The 13,671-nt window shown below is 41.4% G+C and overlaps 1 protein-coding gene across 3 annotated transcripts in view; it reads left to right on the forward strand.

Moving 5' to 3' along the window:
- The window catches only part of rgs3a (regulator of G protein signaling 3a), a 123,757-nt gene that overhangs the window by 16,783 nt on the left and 93,303 nt on the right, over window positions 1-13,671 (forward strand). For 2 of the 3 annotated variants that reach the window (XM_085279728.1, XM_085279730.1), the window contains exon 1: window positions 10,413-11,205. In XM_085279728.1, the coding sequence (XP_085135854.1) occupies window positions 10,957-11,205 (249 nt within the window). In that variant the 5' untranslated portion in view covers window positions 10,413-10,956. Of the gene's footprint in view, window positions 1-702; window positions 771-10,412; window positions 11,206-13,671 lie in introns of those variants that run through there. The other variant, XM_085279731.1, reaches the window with a different exon arrangement.

Genomic DNA, 13,671 nt, shown 5'->3' on the forward strand with positions numbered 1-13,671 from the left:
ACACATCAAACAAAGGGATGATGGTAGTGGTTGGAGGGTGACGAATGGGTGGCTCTGTCTGAAGTTTGGGAGGCAAAGAAAGAGAGTGAGGAAAGGTGTACATATTAAGCGAGAGATGTAAACGGAAGTAAAAGCACAGACAGAAAGAGAAAAAGACAGAGCGAGTGAGGGAGATCTGCATCATGGCCTAAAGCTGAATGCTGCCTTTATGAGCTATAGTTAAAAGGACACTGAGGCGTGAGTCCCTGTAACCATAGCAACTTCCCAGGAGCCCTGTGACAGACGGATAATAGAGTGAGAGAGGAGTTGCTTTTCTCTTCTTCACCCCTCCCTCCTTCCCTCCCTCTATTCTTCCCTCCCTCTCACTTGTTCTCACTTCCATTCCTCTCTTGGGCAGTTTGTTGGATCCTCGCATCTTACGGGATTTTCCTTCTCGCGGCTGCCCTGTCTTCTTCTTCTTCTGCTCTCTTTTTTTTTCTTTTGCCTTTTATGTGCGCTCTGAAGTTTCCCAGCCCAGCAAAGGCTGCTCCAGACAACTGTTGCCATAATTGCTTGTTATCTATGTGAGCGACTTTTATGGACTCTCAGAACTGTTTGAGGACTTTATTTTTGTACATCCAGCGGGGCATTTTGCATTGGCACAGGGAGAAATGTGCTCCAAAGGCACTGTCTCAGCCCGTGATTCCTTTGTCTACATTTCAGAGGCTGTGCTGTCAAACCATGGTGCTGCCCCTGAGACCAATCGGCCTGAGAATATGCAATGCTTAACAGTAAGTGTGATAAAACCTTTCTCACTTTTTTTTTTTGTGTGTGTGTGTGTGTGTGTGTGTGTGTGTGTGTGTGTGTGTGTGTAAAGCTTACTTGTGCTTACATTTGTTTCTGCTCTGTGTTTGGGTGTGAGTGAACTGCATCAGAAACACTCTGGAACTTTAATAGCATTTGCAGTGCATATACATGTGTGTCCATATACATGTTTGATGATGCCGTTGCTGTCACTTTATGTTGGAAGTTTCTCCATACAGGTGCACAACTTTTGTGGTCCTTCGTTTTCAGCAGCTGCGTGTGTCCTTGTGTGCTTTATTTACTGGCTTTCCACGTCTGTGTGCAATGAACGGATAGGCCTGTTAAATGTACACAAAGTAGTTGACCCGTGACATTACACCACATCCACTGAAGTCATCATGCATAAATATGCCTGCAGTAAGGGAAATTTACTGCATGAAATTCCACGTTGCACATTCTGAGAAACCATAGCAACTAATTGAATCATTCGCTTAAGCTTTGAGGGGTGAGTGAAGCGAGATGTCATTTCTTGAAAGACAATGTTTGTCAAAAGGCTCGCTTCCATGTGACTCACTTGTGGAGCGGTGCGATTGTTTGTCATTACAAAGGCAAAAGAAGGAATCGTGCAGTCAGATGAGAAGTCACTTTTTCTTAACTGTTCTTGGAGAGCACAAATCCTTTCTACATTGCCTCTCTTGACCTTCACGTTGTGCATTTCCAGTTCTACGTCTTTTTTTTGTAGTTAGTTTTCTCTATTTCCACATTCTTGCCAAGTAGTATTAAAAATGAATGAGTTCAAGCGTCCTCAAAGTTGCTGGAGAGGGAGTGAGGATGCTTTTATCCATTTGAAGTGGCAACAAGGAAGAAGAAAAGCAACATGAAAAGAAAAACCTACACGCTAAGACCTGAGGGGTTTATTTGATTAAAGCACAGTTGGGACTCCTAAGGGACACACAAATGGCATTTTCAATCTATTGAGTATTTCCTGTTTTTACCCTATTTGGAACGCTAACTGCTTTGTTCTTGGCCTTGTGCTCCATGAGCTGCCTCCCTGATGGTTTTGCATGTAGCATGTGGTTTTGGCAGAAGCTTCTTTGCACTGTCCAGTGGTAACCTTCAGTAGGGAGGTATAATAATGTAAGATGTTCCTGGTCTCGTGCCAGCTCTACTGGGAACTTTTTTGAATGAATATTTTCACTGCTTGGCTGCAACCTATGCTACGTGCTCCTTGACCTGAGCAAGATAGCACAAAAGAGTTACTAACATTGTAGCTATTAGAAGGGATGCTTTTATTTAAGCTATCATTACATCAGTGTCATTAAGACATGGCATATGCATAGTCCTTGGCTTTAAAGCTGCTGTCAGATAATGCAACTCTCATTATCAGGTGTTTGTCAAAGAAAAATAATACACCTGTCAGCACTTAACTGTATGTAGCACTTTTTAGTGCTACAGTTTTAAACCTTAGTTAAATTCTGCAAACCTAACTATGTGTAAAAAGTTCCTCAGTTACTCATTCACATGCATGATTGGTGGTAGAGCTACACAACAAGCATCTTGGTTACCACTAGAAGCATTCAGTGTCTTGCCCATGGGTACTTTCACACATGGACAGCCAAGGTATTAAACCTCCAACCGTGTGGTTAATGGACACCCTAAGCTAGCACCGACACACGGCCACCCAAAGAACTCTGCTCCTAAGAAACTGAAACCTAAGAGCTTTTTGAATACAAGTTAAGTTTCCATCCGTCCATTTTCTGAAAGGCATCTTGATCAAACAATGTCTATCACAGTCCATTACAATAAGCTTATTTTTTATCCTCACAATGTCAGAAAGCAATGGAACATATTTATCATGTTAAAACTGGTTTACACTGCATCCAGTGTGTAATTTTTACATTAGCTTATAGATTAAAATTTAGATCTCTGATGAATCAATGCTGACCCCCCCAAAAAGTCTGCTTTTAAAATTTGCTCAATAAATGTGAAAAGTGGTTATTATATTTAAAAATAAATATATAAATAATCTTACTTTACTGCTGCCAGTGGAAGCCCCTGGTTGGCTCTTCGTTTATGCTGTGACTCATTTGACCGTCCTGTGTCACATCAGAGATGGTGCTGGTGTTGTTTTATCCCAAATTACAGCAATTATGCAGCAAATAAATAAGACATAAAATTGCTTTGCTACAAGCATCTTCCAGAATGCATCCTGTAATGGTAAAACAGGTGCTTGTTCGAGATAGTTACTTGTATTTTTTCCCCCCCTCCAATGTATGGAGCAGATTACACGAAAAAAAAACAAAAAAACAAACAAAAAAAAAAAACAAGACTGAAGAACGGATATTATCAGTCTTTTAGTACAAATGTACAATACGCTGCATGTCATCAGAAAACCCCACAGTACCTCAGTCTAAGTAGTAGAGTAACAAAACATGCATACGAGGCTCAGAAGCCTATTGTAAGAAAGAAAGTCCTTAGCTTGTCACAGACTGTTTAGCAGACAAACTTTGAAAAAATAAAACAATTAATAGTGACTATTTTGGCAGTGGAATGAATGAGAAATAGTATTAATTACTTTTATGACTCATTGATTGCGGTAAATAATTAAGTAGGCAGGCAGGTTAGTTTTAGGGAAACACTGATTTGCGTTAAATAATTTTTGGTTGTTAGATGAGTTATTTTGTTCGGCTACAATAAAAAGTGCTTGTTCGTGGTTTAGGGAGGATTGGTCAAGATTAATAAATGTCAGTGTTAATTTGTGGTTGGACAAAGTAAACAAACTGTTAAGTTGTGTCATGTTTCGGCTATGTGGCAGGCAGGGATTGGACCCAAACGCAAACTCACAGGGACAGAACTTGAACTCAAAAGCACAGCTTTATTGCTGGAAAATAGAACACAAGCAATACAAAACTAAACTGGGACAAGCCAATTAAAATGCACACCAGAAGCCACAGGGAGAATCACACACAGCATGAGGGAGACTACAACACTGACAAAGAGAAACACAGGGCTTAAATACACAGAGGGATAACGAGGGAATGAGACACAGAAGGAGAGCACAGCTAGGAGTAATCAGGCTGGACGAGACAAGGGAAGCAAAACTAGAAACACTCACATGAGACATGGACCTTCAAAGTAAAACAGGAAACACACTGACTGAACTCTAAACATGCAAACTTAACAGCAACTGAGAAGACAGACTACAGGGACCAGAAACATGGTACAAAGAGGTCACAGTAGACACAACATTGAACACAGGGAAGCCATATTACAAAGCCAAAGAACTAAACCTATGATAACCATAACTGAAATCTAGGGAAACAAGAAACAGTACAACAAAGGACTCAAAACATAATCCATAATATAAAAACACGAGATCTCTTCAAAATAAAACAGGAAACATGAGAGGCAGACATGACAACATAAGACAACAGACATGAAACACACGAAGGGCAAGGGAGACTTCGCAGGGGTTGAAAACACAAGGGGGAGCTAATAAGCAAATGAACATAGGAAACCTAATAAGCTTAAACATACACTATAAACATCAAAAGAACTAAAACTCAAAACACTGGGTCATAAGACCCAGGATCGTGACAAGTTGAAATTCAATATTTTGTTGTTTTGTTTGTTCACCTGATCTTATCTCCGATTTTTCACTTGAGTCTGCTTCTGTCTTTAGCTGCCGTTGGCTTCGACTCAAAGGCCAAGACTTCTGGTTTTCTGTAGGGGTCATTGTGTGGATGCAGATAAAAAAGAAGAAAGCTAAGCTATCATTCAACCCTGGCCCAAAATACATTCCATCATTTGCTCTATAAACACACTGTTTGTCTGCATACAACCTGTAAGCCTGCTTAAATGCAATTGACCAGTTGTACTGAAAGCCCAACCAGAAACCATGTGCTGCTAACAAAAATCAGATTTTACATGTTAATATGCAGATTTTAAACCCTACACTTGGCATAAAAGTGGGATGTTTTTCCACTTTCCAGACACCCTGAATATCCTGAGTGGAAGTTCCCCCTGTGCTTGTTAAGACAGTTTCTCAAACCACAATCAATCTTTTAGACCAAATCATTTTATAAAGTTAATTTCTCTGAGCTTTATTAAATTACATCAGGTAAAAGCGGACTCCTATTGGTTGATCTTCATGGTATCAAGAAACTGCATGGAGTGAATAAAAAATAATCAATAACAGTTTGAGGCTGCGTCCAACAAATTCTCCCCCCACCGCACTTTGCAATGGCTGAGGCCTGTGTTTTTTTACAGGACCCTAAATTCCACAGCGTCGTCTTCCAAACTGGACGCTTTTTCAGTTTGCCACAAATTAAACTTTGGGTAAAACGCTCAGTTGTTATTTACTTAGCCATCAGGCCACAGTAGAGAAGGTGCGGGACTAATATCTCACTGGCTACTTAAAAACACTGGAGGACTTTTACGGTCGCCCTGTCTTTACCTGACATCCCCAAATGAACACCTTGCTCAGAGGGAAACAGTTCTTGGAGTCACGTTTTGTTGATCCGGGATCTATGAGTTAACCAACAGTCAGCTGGAGTCAGGTACTTGCTTCACATTACTTCTGTGAATATTCCGTTTCGTGGCAACTAAAGCGCTAACCTGAATCCCCACCCCCACAAAAAACGCTGTCCCCCTAAAGCGCTCTCAAGCGCTCCCAGCTGGATGTTTTCAGAAGAACGTCTGGCGTTTTCACTTGGCAAAAAATGCTTTAGTGGACAAAGCCCCTCAGACCTATTCAGCAGATCAGTATGACACTTAAAATGTATCCGTGTTGCTTTAGAAACACTCTGGGATGCCAGCTTTGTGAAAAGCAGTGGTCATATGGCGCTTATGTAGAGAATCAGAGTGATTGCACAGGATTAGACAGAGGAGGTAACTTTAGTTTCACCTTTCACATGCTTTCCTTCTATCGTTTAGGTTAAAAAGTACTTCTCTATATCTTCATGTTTTCCACATATGCAAACAAAACTTACAAATACATTACATTTCCTACACTGCTGGAAGAGTCGCTTTTAAGGTCATTGAGGGCATTGTGGCATCTGCATGTGTAAAAGGTCCTTTCGTCTTCCCTTCTCATCTCCTCCCTCCTTCATTCTTGTTTTCCCTCTTCCTCTTTATCTCCGGGTGAATCAGAGTAACATATGATTGTGCGGTTTGTGTGGGACAGTCTCAGGGGAGACTTAAGGGAGGGGGGGAAGCACATTCACAGACTAAATTAGGGGAGAATGGAAAACCCTTTTAGAGTTTCTCCTTTTTTATTTTTTTTGTACTCTCTTTCTGTTGCCATGTCCCTGCTCCGTTCCAGACCACCGCTAATTTCCTCCCTCACTGTGGTATCCTCCTCTGCATCCTTCTCCTCTCTTTCCCCCCTGTCCCCTACTAAACAAAGAGGTCTGTGGTATCATTAACTGCCTTCTCTTCACCAACTCAAACATTTTTCAGTGTTTGGTAATGGCCTTGCACATGAATACCTTCAGCGATTCACACAGGACTCATTAAAAGGCTTTGGCAATGTTGATAGAGATGTTGGTGAAGATAATACTTGATATACACAAAGGAATGTACCACAGCAATGAAAAAGCACATGGCTATTTTCCATCCACTGAATACGCTTTCACAACTTCTTCTCACGTATTGTGGTTCTTGTGCATTTAGTTAATTAATAAATTAAGTTAGTTAACATGTTTGGAAGATAAACTGTGTTTCGTAGTGTGTGTTGCAGTGTGCGAGCCGAATGTCCCTGTAATTTATTCCGAAATGCTGGTGCTGCTTTTTAAGAAAGTGTTGTTGGCATTTAGGATTAATAATCATAAGAAGGGCATGTTGTGGTGACTGCAGCATTTGATTTGTGTGATATTTAGAGAAAATGTTGATGTCCTCTTAAAAACAAAATCAGAAAATTCTCTTGCAATGCCTTAAATGGAAAACTAAAGCAATTGATCTTTTGAAATCTGACATTTTGAGTTACCAATTTAGGGTGAAGGATTAGTTTACCTGTCAGATTGTACTGAAGTAAAATTAAACTATAGCTTGTTAGAAAGCAAGGACTGCCACCATAATAATAATGGTCACATAATAAATGTAATGGTTCCTTTATATGGTTCCTTTATAAAGATGCCTTTCAAGATTTTGTGGGCACTTACTGACAATAATGTAGAGTAAAAGCTGTTATATAAAACACAAACCAGCACATTAGAAACAAATGTGCTGGTTTGTGGAAAAAAAAAACAGGAAAATAATCAAGCCTAATGAGCTAGAACAAAACCCACTGAGGATGCAAGGTGGGGTTTGAGTAACGTCTTAAATTGTCCAGGATTTCATGTTTTGGATGTTAGTTTGCAGAGTTTTGGAGTGTGGCTACAGAAGGCTTTGTCTCTCACAGGCTGCAGTCTGTGGAGAGAAACGGGCACCTCTCCTGTGTCTGAGGATAGGAGGGTTAGGAGGCAAGAGCGATGCTGAGGCACAAGACGGTAGAAGGGCTTGCAGGTGAGGTGGAGAGTCTTGTAGAGGAGTGTGATAGACATGTGCCTCTCAAGAACTCAGTAGGAAACAGCACTTTATTACAGAAGTTCAGGGGTGGAAAGAGAAATGCATGCTTGAGCGTTTTTAGCAAGAGGATTAGAAAATGAAACCCAGCGACAAGAGGTGTTGTGCAGGTGGAGGCATTCAGATTGATGTGTTGATCTGAGCAGTGGAGAACGCCTTGGGACAGAGAAGCTAGTGGGGCTTACTGATAGTAATTAACTGCTTTCCTTTGAGAGGTATGATTGGAACCAGGAGAGGGCAGTGCCACAAACATGCATTGGGTAAAGTGGGTGTGCAGAACACTGCAGCATACAATATCAAAGGCAGTGGATGGGTTGAAAAGGCCAGCATCTTTTGCACTGAGGAATTTGTTAGTGATCTTGATGAGAACAATCTCAGTGCTGAGCTAAGCCTGGGTTGTAGGTTGTAGAGTTCATGATTGGACTTATAATGCTGGATCTGTGAAGCAGCTGCTGCAAACTCAAACTTTCTGGAGTTTTCTTTGTTTTCTCACTTTCTAAAAATGATCATCTGAAGCACAGACTTGACATGAAACAGAGATGCCATGTCAGCATTTACCAGTTATGTTTACTGGTTTTTAAAAAAAGGCTATCGGCTCATGGAAATGACAGTGAGCACAGTTCATGAATATTAACAATAGTTGAGCCCTGGACAACATGTCCCCTCACATCAATTTGCTTGTCAGCTACCATTAGCTTTTAAACCGTCTCTGTGCAAATGGGTCTGACACTTTTGTCTGTTGCAAAGGATGGACAGGAAGGGTGAGGTGAGCTGAATAGATGAGAAAGAGTTTATTTTTTTCTTCTTTTGGATTGTGTCTTTGAAAAAAAAAAAAGAAGAATGGCTGGATTCATTGCCAGGAAATATTCTTTTGTGAGTATTTTGGGACTTGGCTGCTCTTAACCTTCCTCTCTTCTCCGCAAGGTGCTGAGCTTATCGTTGTTCTTTCCTATACTTTCCAACTTTTGTTAATCTGAAAGAAGCAACCCTGTCCTGCTATGTTTCAGGGGGAAGAGCAAACTGTCTGTGCCTCAACCCCTAAAATTGCTTCTGATGAGCAGAGCAGTCTTCCACTTCAATTCAAGTGTAGTGACATTAAAAGTAAGAACTGTGATCACTTTGCTGATCCCCTTAGATTTCATGTAGTCCCATCACTTAAACGTGTGAGACATATATATCTGCAATTCGCCACTTGTTCTTTGACTTTACAGTTCAAACAGATGATGTGAGTAACTGATCGATTTAAGGTGGTGCACTGCAGAGAAAAACGTGTTTTTGTTAGTTTTGAGATCTGGTTTTCAGACTAGTGGAAAGAAAACATCCATAATGCACTGCGCATTTACTGCATAAATATACTGTATGTGCTTTATTTTAAAAAATGCGTTGTCATAACATAAATAATCTGCTGGGGAAGTTTCATGATGGCATCTGCATTAGCTACTTGAAAGTTTTTACCTTGTTCCTGTGTAGTTTCTCCCCTAAACATACAGTAAATAAACAATTTGAAGTTCATTGGCCTGCTGCATTCAGGGTTGACTTGCTCTTTATCTCTCATATTATGCACAGTGTCACCCTCAAAATGTTGTAACTATAGTTGCACCTATGACTCTGCATGCCAAACTTCCACTGTTTGAATTTTAAATGCAACTCGAGCTGTGACCTTGAACTCGGTCTTAGACCCATCGTGTGTTCACTGGCTCAGAAGACGTCTCTTCCTTTGATAGCTGTTTATTCAGGTCAGAAAGAGAGAGGCAGAAGGAGGGAGAGCGATCCCACACTACTAAAAAAACAGATTGGCCTTGTCTGGCTCCGAGACAAGCTTTTCAAACTTTTCTTTCACTTTTCTCGCTAAGACCGGCTTTCTTCTCTCCTTTTCTTCTGTCCCTCTAATCCGTCCTTCTGCCTATTTAGAGGTGAACAGCGCAGCGTGAAAGAAAGAGAAAGTGTTTTTGTGTGCTTGACGGGTAACCCTCGCCCTTTTCAAAAGGCAAACAGGGAAAAGCTGCCATCACTATTGGCATGAAGGGATCTTAAAACAATGGCCTTTTCTGCCACTTTATTAACACTGTACAGACTAATGCAGCAGCACTCCTCTTTCACCCCGCTCGTTTTCTGTCCGTGTTTCTTTCCTCGAGCCAGATATTCAGACGATTAAAAAGAAAAAGCAGCAAGCTGGGAATTAAAGGGGCTGTAAAGGGTTAGACAGCCTTTGTCGCAGTCGTGATTTAACAGGTTTTTTCCCTCCGCTGCTATTCAGGCGTTTTTTGTTGTTATTTTGCAGCTGACCACCTCTCTCTCAGATATACAGATATTTAAAACAAAAACAGAAGCAAAGCTTGGATAGCTGGAGCAGGAGGGGAGATTGTTCGCAATTCTCAGACCTGCGAATTTCCGTACCGTGTGCTTGGAGCCGAGTGGGGAGCGACTGAAAGGAAAAGCAGAGGAAATGTGGAAGTCGAAAACATAACAAACAAGCAGAATGTCTGGACGGAGGTTGGGGAGTATGGGGAAAAAAAAGTACGGTGGAAAGAGTCCGATGAGGTGCGAAGTTTGATTGAGGCGCGAGAGTGAAGCTTGTCCCTAAACAACAGTGCTGTCGTTGTATTTTGTGTGTTTTGCCGGGAAATGAGGTCATTAAAATTGGTAACACGCAAAAGTGGAGAGCAATCAGACACGTTTCCGTTTACAGTCCACATGTGGTCCGAGTTTAACTCTGCGACAACTGCAGGCTCAGGCCCGGCCTATTAAAAGTCCTGCCTTTCACGGTCTTATTCATACATGTCTCACTCGCGCTGCCTGCATTAGTCACTGCAGAGTATATACAGTATTTACAAGGGACAGTTCTATAGCACCTTTCACAACCTCACAGTGTCGACTCAGGAAACAAACTGGCCTTATCGGGGGCAGACACACAAAGCTGTTCAAGCAGCAGGGTGGCGAGGTATGCATAAGTGCATGTGTGTATGTGTGCGGAGGGGGGTGGCGGTGGGAGGCACTTCCTCCTATTCTTCTGCTGTTGAAGAGTTCCCATGAGCGCCCCTGCCAGGAGCTACAGTGTGGCCTGAGCGGGCTGAGCCAGCGCCAGTCTCGCCTACATGACGCCGTCACACACTCACACAGCTGATCTCAGGCACTGCTGCAACTTCTGCTGTTCAGGCCACAGGGCGAGGAGCTGGGCCGCGTGGTGCAGGATACAACAGATGGAAGAAGAAAGAAGAGAGATGAAAAGAGGAAGGTTTTGAGTGAGAAAGGGAAGTCAAACACATGAAGCTGAGGTTGGCATGAAATTGTAGGTACAAAGAGAGGCAAAAAAAGATGATTCTGCACAGATGACTGGAGTCAGAATAATAATACATTTTGAGTTTGGAGGTCAGTGGCAGTGTTTTTGCAAAGAGGACGGGGAAACTGAGACTCATTTACGGAAAAGCTGGTGCAGCGTGAACGCCCGAAGTATCCAAGGAGCATTTCTCTTCCACAGATTCCTGTTTGTTACCCAGCGAGGTGAGGGACACTCTTGCCACCTAAAGCCACCTCAACTGGACTGTCACCTGGGCACACTTCAATACTAAATTCCCTACAGCCTCTGCCTGGGCAGCTGTCACCACCAAGATGATCCATAACACCCTAAAGTCCACCCAGCCATCGGAGCAAAGCCCCAGGAGAACAAGCTCAGCGGCACAAAGGAAACTTTGGCGATACTCGGGCTGCAGGAGTGCTGGCCAGGTGGAGAGTCACCGTCGTAGTGTGTGTGTATTGGCTGCGGACTTGAACACAGGAGAGGGAGGAGGAAGAGGAGGTGGTGTAATACACACCATCCACGGGCTGTGTCACCTGTGCATCGGATGTAGGCTGCCTCAGGTGTGTCTGAGTTCAAGTTACAGAAGTGAGAGAAAGGGAAGGCGGTGGTGGAAGAGGGAGTGGGAATGGGGAGTGCTTTAGCTGCACGGTTGCAACCTGTGTGTGTGAGTGAAACCCGAGTTAACAGTTTTAATAGTTCTGATCTTGGAACAGCGCTTTCATAATTTATCTGCAACAGATGAATAAAGTTCCCAGAATTATAACACTCCAGCAGCGTAGATAGTTTTTGATCTTTCTAACACAGAAGCAGAATATAAAATATTGAAGTGGAAACATCCTTGTTTGCACGCTGATAAAAAAAGAAAATGCACTTCCAGCTACATGCCAGCAGAAGAATAACTGCCTGCGAGCAAATGCAGGCGGTATGGTGGTGTGGGGGTGGGCGGGGGTGTTTTTCTTGAGGTAAGAGACCCAGGAGACACATATTTAGAATGATATGAACTGACACTTTTGGTACACATTTAACATACAGATCAAAATTAGTCAATCAGATGTGAAAATATAAGAATATAATGTTAATGACTCCGAATAAAGATTAATCAGATTTCTGCATTTAGTGTCTAACGAGACTAAAAGAATAACGACTGGAAGTTAATTTTGAGTCCGAACTTACATGATGAAAATTCAGCGAGACGTTAGTCAGATAAGGGTGTGGGTGCGTTTTGCTTTCTTTAGTCAGTGAACATACTGACCCAGATAACAGTGTCCAGCCGTATGTGATTGGTAAGTTTTATTTACTTAACTCTTCTCCTGCACTGTTGGAAGTAAACAAGACAAAACTGTTTCCAACTAAATGTTAGGGCTGTAAAATAAAGGCGTTAGTAATAAAACTTTGCAAATGATTTGAATCATTCACACCTGTTTGAAAACAATAAAAAGACAAGGAGTTGGGAAAAAAGGCTTTTGAAAGGACAAAGTTGATATTCATTTTCATTAAAAATAATGAAATGAGAAACAAAAGTTGTGCTATCATCAGATCTATATTGATGGTGATTGTGGGTCACGCAAGGATGAGTGAAAAAAAAGAAAAGCACATGCATGAGCACTCTTCTGCTGGGTTCATTTAAGTTTGTTACAACTAACTTAAAATCTTACTTTTTATTCTAGTCCTTACTCATTATGATTGTTATTAATTCATCAGTAAAGCCCTGCTTATACAATTTAAATATTTAATGCATGCTGGCAGCATGTCCCATTCATTTTTCTTCATTTATCTCACTAATACGTCTCGTGATTGATGGAGCAAAATATGAAAAATCATTGATGGATTATTTCCAGGCTCCTCTTTTCTAAAAATAATCCTCCTGATTTCATTTAGAAGTGGAAAAAAAAGGACATCAGACGGCTTTCTAAAACAGACCAGAGGTAGTCCAAGTGATTGGACTCGGCTATGCTTACAAATTTAATTAACGCTGTAAAGGCTATGGATTCTGGATGAATCAATCCAAATTAGGCAGCTCTGAGAGCTCGCTTAAAAAGGACAAGTATCTGAACAAGGAAGAGATAGAAAGGGATAGATGAGACAGCAGACTGGCAGTCTGTGCCGCACTTCTCTCCATTGTCAGTCCCATTCTTTGCTTTTCTCAGATTTCTGTCACGTATTCGGTTTCTGCTCTTTCAAAGTGTTTATTGGTGGTTTGTTGTTTGTCTTAAATTCCAGGGAAATGCTTTACTTCAGACCAGCTGTTCCTCTTTTTGTCGCTTAGTTTGTGATCCGTTTTATCCCCTTTCATAGTGTTTTTGTAAAAAACAAAACAAATCCTGGTTTAGGTGAAGAGAGATGGTTTCTTTTTCAGTTTTTAACTGATTTTGATTGAATTTGATTGCTGTCTTCCTACAAAAATATAGACCTACACACACAAAGCACTGAATTAAGTTTAGTTTAAGAACTTATCTTAACCGTTGTCACAGTCGCCAGTGAAGATATGCAGTCATTAGTCTACCAGTTTAAACGTGTCAGTGTTTTTTGTAGGTTGCACTGACATATTCTCCTTCTCCTAATCCCAATTACATAGTTTATGGATGCTCCAAAGGCGAGTGTTTTGTATTTTTCAGTTACTGAGGAAGGACAACAACTAAAAGATTGAATGTTTGGCACATTAGTGAAACGTGTACAAAACTGTGCATCAGTCACATTTGCTTTTTTTTCTTTTTAGGGCAGCGACAAAGTCCGACGTATTTGTCCATGGCATGAAAGTCTTTTTTGTAGCAGTGTATTTTTGGAGGGGACAGATTAAAGTGACTCAAGGTTAAAGGAATATGGTGACACGAGGCATAAAATCGGTGGACTATAAGAAACCGCAATGGTAGTCGACATTTCAGGGTCGTGCCGAGCTTCGGGCCCCTGAATAATCAGTGTATTTCTACAAGTTGCTGCATCTCGCTCATGGGCAGACTTTGTAATTTAGGAGCATGTACATGTTTGCTCTGCTGTAGGAATAAAAAAAAGAAAGAAAGGGTGAGCGA

This window comes from Mchenga conophoros, linkage group LG7, assembly GCF_057382185.1.
Source record: "Mchenga conophoros isolate Kocher_MC1m ecotype Shallow Benthic linkage group LG7, M_conophoros_male_GT1.1, whole genome shotgun sequence".
NCBI lineage: Eukaryota > Metazoa > Chordata > Actinopteri > Cichliformes > Cichlidae > Mchenga > Mchenga conophoros.